Below are 13845 nucleotides of genomic sequence, written 5' to 3' on the forward strand. Positions count from 1 at the left end.
TCTGGTAGGCGTGGGATGCAGGGAATGCTGCAGCAGGTGGGGGCCCAGCCCCTCCCATTAGCCCAGGGCCTCTGAGGGCCTCTGGAGTGTTCAGTTAGCTCTGCAGCCTTGGTGCAGAGGACTATACTGGTCCCTCGCAGAAACTCTCCGAATGCTTGAAGAATTCGTGAGTGGTGGTCAGATTTGCATTTTAAAAAGTTCATTCAGACTTCGGGTTCTGACAAGATGGTGGACTGAGCTGATGTGGGCCTCTTTCCTGACACGAACACAGAGAAATGATGGATAAAATATATGGGAAGAATATTTAAATATAAAATTGAGCATGAGAGAATAATGGGACAATGCCCAGGTAGCTGAAATAAAGAGGAAACCAAGTCAAAGCCAGAATCGTTACCATGGCAACTGGAACTGGGATTATCAGACTCTGATATAGTTACAGGAGCTGGGATTTCTTTTTTTTTTTTAATTTTTATTTATTTATGATAGTCACAGAGAGAGAGAGAGAGGCAGAGACATAGGCAGAGGGAGAAGCAGGCTCCATGCACCGGGAGCCCGATGTGGGATTCGATCCCGGGTCTCCAGGATTGCGTCCTGGGCCAAAGGCAGGCGCCAAACCGCTGTGCCACCCAGGGATCCCAGGAGCTGGGATTTCAATGTCCACTGGAGGAAGAAGACCTGGCCAGGGAACTGGACTTGAGAGCCTCGCAGAAAGCCAGGAATCCAGGAAGGGCTGTTGGTCTTTATTTTATATTTTTGAAGATTTTATTTATTTGTTCTTGAGACACAGAGAGAGAGGCAGAGATTTAGGCAGAGGGAGAAGCAGGCTCGTTACAGGGAGGACGAAATGGGACCAATCCCTGGACCAGGATCACACCCTGAGCTGAAAGCAGATGCTCAACCTCTGAGCCACCCAGGCATCCTTGGCTGCTGGTCTTTAAACAGGGACCAGGAAGACCTTTCTCACAACCCAGAGGGTGTCTGTATGTGGTGTGGAACAGAGATTTCTCCTTTGCAGAAAGGAGATCCCCATCCTGCGCTGCATGGGTGGGGATAGAGGCTGAATACACACTATCCAGGTACTGAGGATCCAGAGCCAAGCAGTTCACGCCAAACCAGCTTGGCCTCTGGAACTCCTGGGGTCTTGGCAGAACAAATGCCAAGGTGATGAAAACACACATCTACAACCCATGGCTCCCATGGTGAAAATAATCCCTTAAGACAGTCTCTTTATAAAAAAGAACAAATCACATGAAGAAATGAACCACCATGAAGGCAAGGCAACAGACACAAGACATGAGAGAACTGGTACCCTTAAACTAGAAATAATCAAACACTCTCAAAGATGCTATATGTGTCATCAAAATAAACGAAGAGTTGAAAGGAATAGAAATCATGATTAAAAACTAGGACACTGAAAAACAAAAAACAAAACTTAATAGGCTGATTTAAAAAAGCTCCAAATAGAAGTTCTAAATATTAAAAAAAAAAAAACCCTCAAGTTTGGAAGGAGTATTGAACAGGTGATTACGAATAGCTATAAGAAGATTAGTAAACTCACAGGTGTTTTTGAGGAAGTGCTGGAATACATCACTGGCAGAAAGGGAGACAGAGAAAAAAGGAAGAAAGAATAATATGGGAGGTTTCTAACAGGAGTTCTAGGAAAGATCAAAGAGAATCAAAGAGATAGCAGAGAAGAATTTCCAAAGTGAAGAATGACACTGAGTCTCCAGCAACCTGATAAAGATGAATTCACTCTCAGACTGCAGTAAGACTGCAGAACGTCAAAGTCAAACATGAGGACTTAAAAGCAACCAGGAGGAAGAGCCATGCAAAGCTCCCTCAGGCAGTACAGAGGACAGGCTGGAGGTCAGAGAGCCAGAGGCAGGGAGAAGCCTTCTAGGAAGCTCCCCATCCCTGGCAGTGGGAGGAGGGTAGTGGGGATGGAGGCAAGGGAACATTCTGGACAAAGTTCTCCTCGGGGGAGGAGCTGCAGTGAGGTCCACTATTTACACAAACTCTTCGAGGCCCTGGAGCAGGTGTAAGTCATCTTTTGTGCCCCAGTGCCCAGCACAACATGTGGTGTGGGGCAGGGGCCTGATGAATGCATAAGTGACTTCTCATGAATCACTTATTCGCCCTTTGAGGCCTTGCTTTGTGAAGAGATCTCCAAACCCCAGTGCGAGAAATGAATCTCAGAGAGTTCCAGATTCACTGGACTGCTTATTAAAGGTAGTAAAGTTTTCTGCAACAGAAAAAAAGAAGATCCCGGGTGGAGACTGGCAGCACTGGCCGGGGTCAGGGGAGAGGCCTCACCTCTCTTAGGTACAGATGTGACCAGCTTTTGGGAGGCTGAGGGGATAATTTGAGTGAAGAGCTTTAAAATCTAGCTCCAGGCACAACAGGGAAGCTTCTTCTAATGGCCTTGGAGTTTAAGAATATTTACCTGATGACTGTGCCCTCCAGCCCAAGAAGAGGCAGGATCCAAGTCGGCCAGATATCAGATACAGACAAGTCCCAGGGCCTGTCTTCCCTGGAGCCCAGGGGCAAGTATGAGCCCCTTTATGCAGATGGAGAACAGGAAGCCATGGAACCAAAAATTGGGGTTATCAGGATGTTTCCAGGGAAAATAAAAAGCAGAGTGCTTATTTTCAGGGCCACTCCATTTGAAAAGAAAGCAAAAGACCACTGGGGTGAACCGTCTAACACTTTCAATAATTATTCACGACACTTTCTTTGCTGATGGACTGAATTTGGCAGAGCTGAATACTAAAATGACTCTGAATTATACTATGGGGAAATAGTATAGGTGAAAGCAGTAGTTTCAATAATTAACTGTACCAAACTAATATTCAGACTTCAAGCTAATTTCTTGCATATGTAGAACCTTCTCCTCTGCTGCTCTTGTATTCATGTTACTTGGCTGAGGCAACATGGACTCCTTAGGGCTCAGGGTGAAATACCCTCATTTCCCCCACACCACTGTTACACCAATATCGGGGTTCAGGCACTCTAGGGGATATGACTCTAAAAGTGACCAGAGGAACCCAGACAGGGCAGAGTCCCAGGGAGAGGAGAAAGTCACAGTCAAGCTCATGGCGTTCTCAATGCTTTGCTCCGCAATTCAGTCCTGGGCAGAGGAGGGTGCCTTTAGACACAGTGCCTTGCCCACAGCCGGGGGCTGCCAGAGGCAGGTGCACCAGCCTCTTCCCTACTCCTACTCTGGTAGCAGCAGTCACAGCTCATGGATGCAGCCCTGCCGGCGCTGGGAAAACAGAATGGAAGTCATGAGGTAACTTTCCTGTTTGGGAAGGAGAGGAATCAATGCTTACGGTGGGCACTTTATATGCTGGGCTGTGACGATGTCTTTAACATGCTATTCCAATCCCCAGGACAATCATTACCCCAGTTATGGCAGAAAGTATCATTAGTCCCATTGTTCTTAACACAGGAAGAAATCCGAGGCTCAGAGGTTAAGAAATCTGTCCACAGATTGAGGAGGAACCGCAAGACTGCCACTAAGACAAGCAAGAGAGAACCAGAGAAGGGGCATTGAGATGTCTGATTGCCATGGTTTCCCAGATTGTGGCTCCTTTCCAGTGTCATACACAAATGCTTTCTTTTCCACGTCTCTGGGGACCAAAGCTTATCAATATTCATAACCCCTAAATTCTCCTCTTATGTCACTTATTCTGATGACATGCCAGGAGTTGGGGATCGGGCCAAGAAACAGAGCTAGGCTATTTTCCCCTCTCAGCTCCAGAGACTACCTAGGTTGTTGTCACTGCACCTCTGTACTGCGACAAACATAAAGGAAGGAAGGCTGGTGTCGTCCTCCCAGTGAACAAAAACACTGCCAACCTTTTCCCCAAAGAGCACAGTCAAGGCAGAACTGGAGTCTTGCAACACCCCTGGGCTGAAAGATCTGTTTCTGCTGCCATGGTCTGTGTGTGTGTGTGTTGGGGGGGGGGGGGCTACCAACCATGCCATCCAACAAGCACCAACCCAGGGAGCGCAGGGCAGCACAGACAAGCAGCTTATGACTGATGTTTCTCTTACTCCCTAGTGATGTTTGCACTTGCCACTGTGGGCGTCTCTCAATGGTCCCCACCTCTCCCTGGACCTAGGCAGGCTGGCCCTGCTTCTCTGCTCAATTAAGCATTATGAGAAGCTGAGATGGTATCTCTGATGGCCTAGAAACCCTGAAACTTCCAGAAACAGTGCCATCCAAGAGGACAAATGATGGTGTTGAGGGCACTTGGTCAATCCTTCCTAAATGATGGATTTGGTAGGAACAACAGCTTACCATGGCATCCTCTAAAGATAAATTACAAATAAGAGTCATGCCTTGAAAGTGATACCAATGGAGATTTGGTCATGAAGGCACCAGTCTTCCACCCATAACAGAGCAAGAGTTCTTCAGGAAGACCCTTTTCTCTTCTGGAATGTAAAGGACAGTTCCACTGGCCTGTGCCTATTGGATTCTTTCCACTGGGTACAATTAACTAGCTTGGATATTTAAATAATTAGTCCTCAAGTCTAGGTTGGGACTGATCCTGTCACTGACCAGGGTTTCCAAAAGTAGCAATGTGGGACATTTATTCTCTTCTCAGAGCAAATGTGATCATGGTGACTCCTCATGTGGCTGTGCCAAGTGACCTGGAGCAAGTTACTTATGATCCCTAGACTTCAGCTTCTGCAAACCCACCAGTGATAACAACAGAAGAAAACTCTTCAGGCTGCTATGAGGATTACACGGGATAACAAATGTAGAGTCCCCAGGAGTGTGCCTGCGGCCCAGCGGGTGCTCACTGGTAGCTGCCATTATTGCCCATCATCACCACTGTCACTGTCATCAGCAGGCACCTGCCACCACTTCACTGTCTCACAGATAAAAGTGCACAGTCAGAGAGGCAGTCTGTGGTGAAGAAAAGAGCTGCTGTGACAGCCTGCCAGGTGTCACCTTTCTAATGACAAGATTACCAACTTAAATCTCTGTAAGTGCCCAGAATTTCCCCAATTACAAAATTCACAAGGTAGACTAACACAACAAGACCTATCCACAGAAGTACAGTCAGACATGACAACAGCACAGGCCAGAATCACACAGTGAACCAAATTAGCCAGTGTGTCATTGCAGAGTGGGCCGGGAGTGGGGAGGGAGGTGTTCCCTAGAGGAGAGCTGAAGTCTAGAAGGGAAGGTCTGCTTCTGCATATACTTCTAATATCTCTCATATCAGTACTTCAAGTCCTATACTTAGGAGTCAAAGAGATCTTACAGGAGAAACAGTTTTGGGCCGGAACTGCTTTCCAGTTGAGTCCCCCAAAATGTGATTCCCTTCCTGCCAACCCCTTTGTCAGAGAAGCCCGCTGTGAGAAAGCCCACAGGTGCTACCTCTGCAGGACGCTCTTTCCCACTGAGTGGCTTACTTGTTGCTGTCACGGTACTCATAGATGTGGCATCCTTGGGGCAATCCAGTCTCGTGATCCAGAGTGAAAGCAAGCTTTAGCTGCATAAAGAGAGAGGAGAGAAAAAATTAAGTCTAGGCAGGCATGTGCTATTCATTCTGGCCGCTGAAACGAGAAAAAAAAGTAAAGCAAAATCACATTCCGTCCAGCTGACATGTTGTGGAGAGCCTGGGCCTGCCACCTCTGGGCAGAGCCATGCCTTACAGGGACACCATCATCAGTGAGGATTGTTACCGGGACTCTACTTGCTCAGTTAGCATGTAACCAATTATTTACTAGGCACTTACTTTGTGCCAGATACTGAGCTAGTGGATGGGGAAAGAACAGGGAAGAGAAGCAGAGAGGGGCCTCTTTCACGGATCTTACTGTCTGGTTGAAAAGATTGGTACAAGTCACGTACCCACACGAATGAGTGAATGAATGAATGAATACAAAACTTCCAAATAAAATACGTTCTCTGAAGCAGGAAAAAGACTCCTGCGCTTCTCCAGAAGTAAATAATCTGATCTAGACTGGGAGTGAGGGAAGGAGGAGGGAAGGATGGGGTGAGAAGGTTCTTCTTGGCACAGCACGTAAAGAGGCCCTGATGTAGGTGTCTGGGAACCGAAGGATGGCTGGTGAGCCAGAACCCAGCATATATGGGGGCCATGGTGGGCAGTGATGCTGGAGAGGGAGGCCAAGTTAGAACATGTAGAACCTTGCTGGCCACGTTAGGATCTGTGACTTTTACCTTGGTAAGGATGGGGTGGATGACATGATCAAAGTTATGTTTTAGCAAGATCCCTTTGGCTACTGTGTAGAGAACAGGCTGTAGGGGTGAGAGCAGAAGCAGGTGCCCTGTGGGAGGCTACTGACCAATGTAAGTGAGTGGTGATGGGGGGCTGGGGCTACGGGGTGGAGAGGGGGGTGAGGGAGTGGTGAGAAGGAGAGAAATGGACAATTTAAGACCTACATTAGAAATACCATATGATTTCACTCATGTGGAATTTACAAAACAAAGCAGATGAACATAGCGGGGAAAGGAGGGGGAGACAAACCATAAAACAGACTCTTAACTACAGGTGGGGAATGGGCTAGATGGGTGATGGGCATTAGGAGGGCACTTGAGATGAGTGTGTTTTATGTAAGTGATGAATCACAAATTCTACTCCTGAAACTAATATTACACTGTCTGTTAACTAACTAGAATTTTATTTTTTAAAGATTTTACATTTTTTTAGAGAGAAGGGAAAGAGAGTGGGTGTGTGTGTGGGAGGGAGGTAGGCAGAGGGAGAGGGGGTGAGAGAGAGTCCCAAGCAGACTCCACATTGAGCATGGAGCCAATCTCACGACTCTGAGATCATGACCCAAGTGGAAACCAAGAGTTGGACACCCAACCCAACTAGAATTTTAAGTAAAAAATTGAAATGAAAAAAAAAAAGGTAGTTTTAGAAGTAGAATTTATAGGATATGCTGATGGATTCCATGTTGGTGATACTGGAAAAGAAATCAAGGACATTTCAAGTTTTTGATTTGAACAATCGGGTAGGTGGCTGTTCCATTTGCTGAGTGAGGAGAATGAATCTGGGGGTGCCTAGAAAGCCAAAAGTTTTATTTTGGACATGTTAACTTTGAGGCACACAGTAGCTTTCTCTGTTTAGGGATGATCAGGAACAAGAATCTGGTAATGAGGTTTTGGCTTCTTTCTGGATTCTGGAGGGAAGTGCTCAGGTGAGTGCAGAACTCCTTCTGCATTGCCAGGAAGCCAGAGCTCAGGGAAGTTCTGTGTGTCCTGCTAGAGTTGAGTTGGTTATGGCAGCTTTAACATTTCTAAACCTAGTGCCAATTACTAGATTTACAAATTCACCAGGTTTTTAAATTGCCAGGGAAATTTTAACTAAAATTAACTGCACATTAGGAAGATACATTATTATAACTTTTTTTTTTTTTTTTTTAACTGCAAGGCTGTTAACACAGATCTGCATCATTAGATGCTGGACGATTTTTCTCTTCCTGAGAGGGAAAAGAGCTTGTAGGAATGGCTTGTCCTCTTACTGACCCAGATGAAAATACAAAAACAGAAACAAGCCCTTCTTCACCATCATGAAGCCAGGAACTTCAAGTCAAAGGCATGTTTTCCCTACAGAGCACTGCTTGGATCTTCCCAAGCCTCTTTCAGCAAAACCGAAAATAATTGTTTTTTAAAAAAATCTATTAACTATACTGTTTTTTTCTTTACCTCTTTCTGCAGCTGAGGCCAGGCCTATATTCATTTGTCCATTTCAAAGACTGCTCTGCTTAGAAATTTTCAAATCCTTTGACTCAGTGACTTATGAATTTATGGCTTAGAAAAATTATCATAAATGTAAGAGGAAAAGTTTTTTTTGTAAAACTGTTCACTTCAGTATTGTTTATTGGAAAGACTCTAAACAACCAGCAATAGCTGAGGGGTTAGGTAAACTATACCATAGTCACATGCAGAACAGCAGCCCTTAAACTCTTTATGAAGAATTTTTCTTAATCTGGGAAAATATCTGGGTTAGATGGAAAAAAGCAGGATGCATACTTGATTATATGCCAAGAAAACTATGTAAAACAGAACAAAGACCACATAGAAGAAAGACTGGAAGGAAAGATGGCAACAGTGTTTCTCTCCTTTCTTTGCATTTTCCAAATTCTTTATGATAAATATGAGGAGCTATAAGGCATAGTCCTTAGTCATGGAATCATGGGAAATTTCATTCCTGAGGTCAAGAAACTATGTAAATACCAATTCAACACTTAGGTGAATGAGTAGAGGTGGTGATGGGGGTGTGGGGAAGGAACAGGCCAGAAGAGCTCTCATATTTACTGAATGGAGAACTCATATTTGTTGAATGCCTACCAAGTAAAGGCTCTCCTTTACCCTGACCACAACCATTTGAATTAGGTATTATGATTTCCTTTTTATAGGGGAGAAATGAGGCTAGGAAAGGTTAAGTAATTTGTCCAAGCCACAATTACAATTTCAGCTAAAACCCACACTCTTTCCACCTCACTGGAATTAGAGGACTTGGTGATGGTCTGGATGTGAAGCCTGCCGGGGAGGGAGAAGTCAAAGATAATGTGTAAGGCGCTCTGCCTTGGGCAGCAGGGCAGATGGTGCTGCTACTCATTGTGACAAGGAGAAATGGCAAGTTTAGAAGGAGAATTTGAGTTTTGTTTGGGATTGCTGATTCTGAGGCACCTTACTGGAGATGAATAGTAGGCAGCTTGTACAAACAATTCTGATTTTGTAGGCAAGACAGTTATCTGGAGGTACAAATTTGGAAGACTCTAGATGGTAAGAAGGTGACTAAAGACAGTGGTGTGGCTGGGAATGTCCCAGGAAAGTATGTAGAGTGAAAATGAGGTCTTTGATAGCACAGCTGTACTTCAGAGCTGGGCAGTAGAGATTAAGGAGGAAGGGCAATGGGGTTTTGACTTACGATGTTACAGGACCCAAGAGGAGAACATGTCTTAAGGAGGGAGTAGTCAGCAGCATTAAATCCTTCTAAGAGTTCAAGTAAGAGAGAAACAAGCATCCAAAACAGAGTTCATTGGATTTAGCAACAAGGGCTCTCAGGAGGGTGGTGGGAGCAGAGATCAAGGTGTGTGATGGGTGAAGAATGAGTAGAAGGTAAGGAGGTAGGGATCATGAATGTATGTAACTCTTTTAGTAAACCAGATGGTGGTGGGCAAGAGTCAAGATGAATGGATTGGAACAGGACGGGGTAGGAAGATGTGGGCTTAAAGGAGAGTATATTGTAAGACAACAGGCTGTTTCAATGCTGATATAAAAGAAGTACTACAGAGGGCAGGCTTGAAGATACAGGAGAGATGGACGTAACTAAAGAGCAAAGGTGTCCGAGATGACAGAAGGGACTGGAAACCAACATACAAGTGGAAGACCCTTTCTGCACTGTAGCAGTAGGGAAGGCTGGGCAGGGATGCAGATCTGTGGATTTGGGGGGGGGGGGCAGGATAGGGGATGGTGGTGGTTTGGAATGTTCCAGTCTGATTTTTGTTCTTTTCTGAGAATTAGGAGGTCAAATTATCCACAAGGAATGGAGGGTTTGGTGAGGGAAGGAAAGGAGGTTGGAGGAAAGTGATGAAGGCTTGAAATTGTTTCTTTGGAGAACAGGAAAAACCGTTGACCAGGGAAGAGCATGAGGATTGCCAGGGAGTGTTAACGGTCCAGCTGAGGCCACAGGAACTGAAGTTACTGTAGCAACCATCTGCCCAGAAGTTGATTTTTTTTCTAGCAACTTAGACATTGGCATAAAGAAAGTTAGGTTGGTCCAAAGCTGAGCATTTGCCAGGAAGGTCTGAGGGAAGAATAATGGAGCAAGGGAGTAGAGATACAATATTGGCAACAGATGGGCCAGAGACTCTAAGGGGAGATCAGGCAAGAAATAAAAACAAAAGGGGCTGACTGGAAGAATTCAACAGAAAGATCTGGGTGACCAATGTCTTGTATGGAGCTAATATTTATTGAGCACATTATTGGTCCTGAATCCTCTATTTAAATGGCCCTGTGAGGTTGGGTCCTATCAATGTTACACAGGACTTTTAAGTATTTAGCTCAAGTTAGCAAGTCAGTCACAGAACTAAAGTGTGATCCACGTTGCTAACCACTGGACAAGTGTCCATGAGGTCAAGGAGAGGAACTGAGAATCGCTGTGTGAGGAATGGGAGGCACCAGAGACTATGGTCAGAGAGTAGGTCCTGTCTGACCTTGACATGGGGCAGTCAGTCTCAAGACATGAGCAGAAGTCGAGGAATGGAGAGTCAGAGGTTCAGGGGAAAAGGTCCTCTGTGAGAGGTCTGAATTCACACAGGATGATAATATGATGTTTCCCAAACAAATTAAATCCACAAAGTGTGTCACTTTGGATGCGCAGGTATGTTTGTAGGTACCTACTATGTGCAAGGTTCAATACGTCAATGAATGAATTGAACTGGTCTATGCAGCAGACCCAGATGTATATCTAGCATTCCCTTCTTCCTTCCCAATGACATCCTCGATTTATTCAACTAGGTACCCTCCCACACCCTCCAGGGAATCCAGGGGGAAGCAGATCGGGTTTCCTTCCTGGGCAGAGCCTGACAATTCTAAGGCAACCTCATACACCTCTCAGTAATGGATCAGGAACCCAAGCCAATCCGTGCATGGCATTTCCTGGCCCTAGGAACTGGTTTGGTAAAGGGCATGTGACCTAACTGAAGCCAATGAGGTATGAGGGGATGTTTGCTGAGTGCTTTTGGGCATGAGCGGCCAGAGCTGTTGCAACCAGAATGAAGCCAACTCACAGAAGGAACAGACTTTGAAGACCCGCAGAAGAGCAGAGCCAGAGCTTTGACTGAGCCGTGCCTGGTCCCTGCCAGCCTTCCAGAACTCTACCGTTCTTTTGTAACTGCACATCATTTCTCTCGAGGACACAGACACATAATATGTCTACTCACTTCTTGGTTCTACTCTCCACAAGGCAGCTGAGTTACCTTTCTAAAACACAAGCTTGATGGCTTCCTGCTATGTGCCACAGGTATGAGTCAAACAGCCTGGGCTCTCTTGGCTCTCTCACACAAACAAAAGTGGGCTATAATGGAGGGATGGCGAGGGGACATGCACTGAGGAGAGGGTGCCAACCAGGGAGGACCTCAAGGTAGGTGACAGGAGTCTTAAGGGAGAAACATGAGTCTGCCTGACAGGGAAGGGTGCCCCCACCCCCTCCGTTCCTGCTGCAAAATCCCATGCACTTCACCCACACTGCACAGCTCACTGTGTGAGTCTGGATCATGTACTTTCATACCTCTGGCTCTTCCTTATGAAGAGGAACTTTCGTGACTGCTTCTAGGAGTGCCCTTCCTGTATACCCCACCCAGACCCCACACATCCTTTGAGCTTTTCTCTGGGAAAGTCAGTCTTCACTATTCCCTCCTCTGGTAACTCTCTCCCAGTGTGCCCAAGGGCTCAGGGCAGATACCTTCACCGGGTACCCCCGCAGGCAGTGGCCTCATCACTGTCCACGCAGACGCTCAATGTGTGTCGCTGAGCTGACCTGCCGAGTGGAGACGGGGAGCGTTCTGTTTACTTATGAACAAATGTCCAGTCATCTGATACACAGGCAGGATCTCACTCCTGCAGGTTTCTGGGCCCCTGGCACGTGTTGGTTCTGGCTGGACAGATCTGGAGTCCCCCGATCTCATCCCTGAGTTTGTTTCGCCTCCTCTCACCTCAGCGAAGAACTTCTGCCTCACCTCTGTGCCCCTCAGTAACTGCCACCAGATGAGCAGCAATGGCTCAAATCCCCCTGCTGCCCGGGTGCATTTTGCCAGCACCTTTGAAGAAACGCACAGTCGGTCTTTCACTCAAAAATATTTACTGACTGTGTCCTACGAGCCTGGCACAGCAAGGAAGCAGGCAGGCCTGCGGCTGCCATGGGGGCCACTGCTGGCTATGTGGAGACTGCCGGGACCACCCACGGAGTCACTTGGTTTGGAATGACCGTTGTGACAACACCTGACGAGGTCCATCTTTCCCTCTTCCAGACGCAGCTGCTACTAGTCAACCTTTGCCGGGGAGGACAGTTTCCAATTGCACCCCATTCCTGGTGTCAGGTGAGAAGAGAAGGCAGTAACCAGGTCACTGTCACCCTCCACCAGCAGAGGAGAAAGGCCTTTAAATGAGTCTAGTCAGAAGTAAGGCTTTCCTCTGGACAAAGGCCAGGCAATCTTCCTTGGGCAGGGAATGGAAAAGCCTCTTACTTCTAGGGGCTCAGGCTAGGTCATAGGGGAGGACAGGTGCTGGGGGAACTTAGGAGACTCCTGCTAGGACCTCTTTAGACCTAGCCCTCCTGCTCCAGGCCGGGGCCAGTGTGAGTGACGAGAAGCTGGGCTGGCTCGAAGGGACTGGGGCTGTTGGGAGAGAACAGACCCTCCCCATTCACTGTGGGAGTGTGGGTTACAGGGCCTTTGGGGTTGTCATGCCTGCAAGAGCCCCTTCTTCAGTCCCACTGGGCTCTGCGGGTGCGAGATGGCCAGGGAGGCAGCAGGGCCATGTTTCCCACAGGAGACAAGGAAGCAAGAGTGACTGGTTCAGGACTACGGAAGCCTCCTCAGGTGGACCTAGGGGAAGAAGGCACGCCCCAGGCCAAGCAGCAGAGGGGACCACAGAGTCATTTAATATAACTCTTCAAGGAAACGTGACCTTTCTTTGTACGCCAATCCATGAAGCCGCTGGGCCAGATTACATTCACAAGAATAACCAAAAAAGAGTAATGGAACAGGACAGGAAAGGGTGGCTAAAGGTGGCGTGCCAGGTGTTCCCTTCGGCCAGTGAGCAAATTGGGCTCCAGCTTGCTCAGGTATCCAGTTCCAAACAGCCTCATTTCTGGAGAACATTACGCACAGGCCACATGGCATGAAACTCCATCAGCTAAGGGAGATACCAGCTCAGAGCTTCTGGTGCTTTTGAAAACACCTGGCCTGACCTTTGGAAGGCAAGAAATACATTAAGAGGTTTAGGAGTTGCCTGATTCGTCCACGACAGCTTCGAAATGACCTCTGATGGGCAACTGGGTGTCTCTGACCGTGGCCCAGGCAGCACGTGCCGGCTGCTTCGTGACCGAGGTGGGGACCTGGGAGCCAGGTTCCGAGCCCCCGTCCCGGGGGTGTACTGAGGGAGGCGGCTGGCTGCTAACAGCAGAGCGCGGGTTCCGTGGCCAGGATCACTCTGGTTCAAACCAACATGGGTTCTCCGGGAGGCCTGGGAGCCTCCTTCAATCTGCTAGCTATTAGGACCGAGGTTCAAACGCAGGTCAAGGAGCAGCCTGGGAAGCCTCCAGCTGCTGTATGGTCGGCTCTTCCCCTCACAGTCCACTGGTCTTGCGGGGTGTCCAACTCTTCCTTAAGCCGAAAGTGGCAAACGCCATCACTCTTCAAACATTTCAGGCATGCCATTGATGGCACTTTCAAAGCGCACAAGTTACTTCTACCTGAACCTTGGTTCTGTAATTGAAAAATCTTATTAGAAGGAAATCTTCACGTTCTCCGAGGTGATCTTTCGTTTTTCTTCTTCAGTTTTTCTTGTTTGGTTTGGATCTCCTAAGCATTATTTCTTTTTTTCCATCTCCTCTTTGCTTTCTTTTATAAGACAAAGATGCTGTGGACTTGGCTTCCACTTGGTTCACAACGATTCTATGGCAATGTATTAAGTTTCTTTCTCCTAAGTCCACTGAAGTCTTTTTGGACTTGGAGAGAGCTTTTTAAGAAAGAACTTGCTCATTCAGCAGGATTTTCCTCCCCACCCCAAAGCTCTGGTTCTGACCTGGAAAAAATAAGAGTGAGAAAGAGCAAGAGGATCCTGCAGTCCTGACGCTC

General features: G+C 47.1%; 1 protein-coding gene across 5 annotated transcripts in view; it reads right to left on the minus strand.

Annotated features, from left to right (window-relative positions):
• DIS3L2 (DIS3 like 3'-5' exoribonuclease 2) overlaps window positions 1–13845 on the minus strand; it is a 339592-nt gene that overhangs the window by 34449 nt on the left and 291298 nt on the right. For all 5 annotated transcript variants that reach the window (XM_072719168.1, XM_072719171.1, XM_072719169.1 and 2 more), the window contains one exon: window positions 5428–5507. In XM_072719168.1, the coding sequence (XP_072575269.1) occupies window positions 5428–5507 (80 nt within the window). The remainder of the gene's footprint in view (window positions 1–5427; window positions 5508–13845) is intronic.

This window comes from Vulpes vulpes, chromosome 9, assembly GCF_048418805.1.
Source record: "Vulpes vulpes isolate BD-2025 chromosome 9, VulVul3, whole genome shotgun sequence".
Taxonomy (NCBI): Eukaryota; Metazoa; Chordata; class Mammalia; order Carnivora; family Canidae; genus Vulpes; species Vulpes vulpes.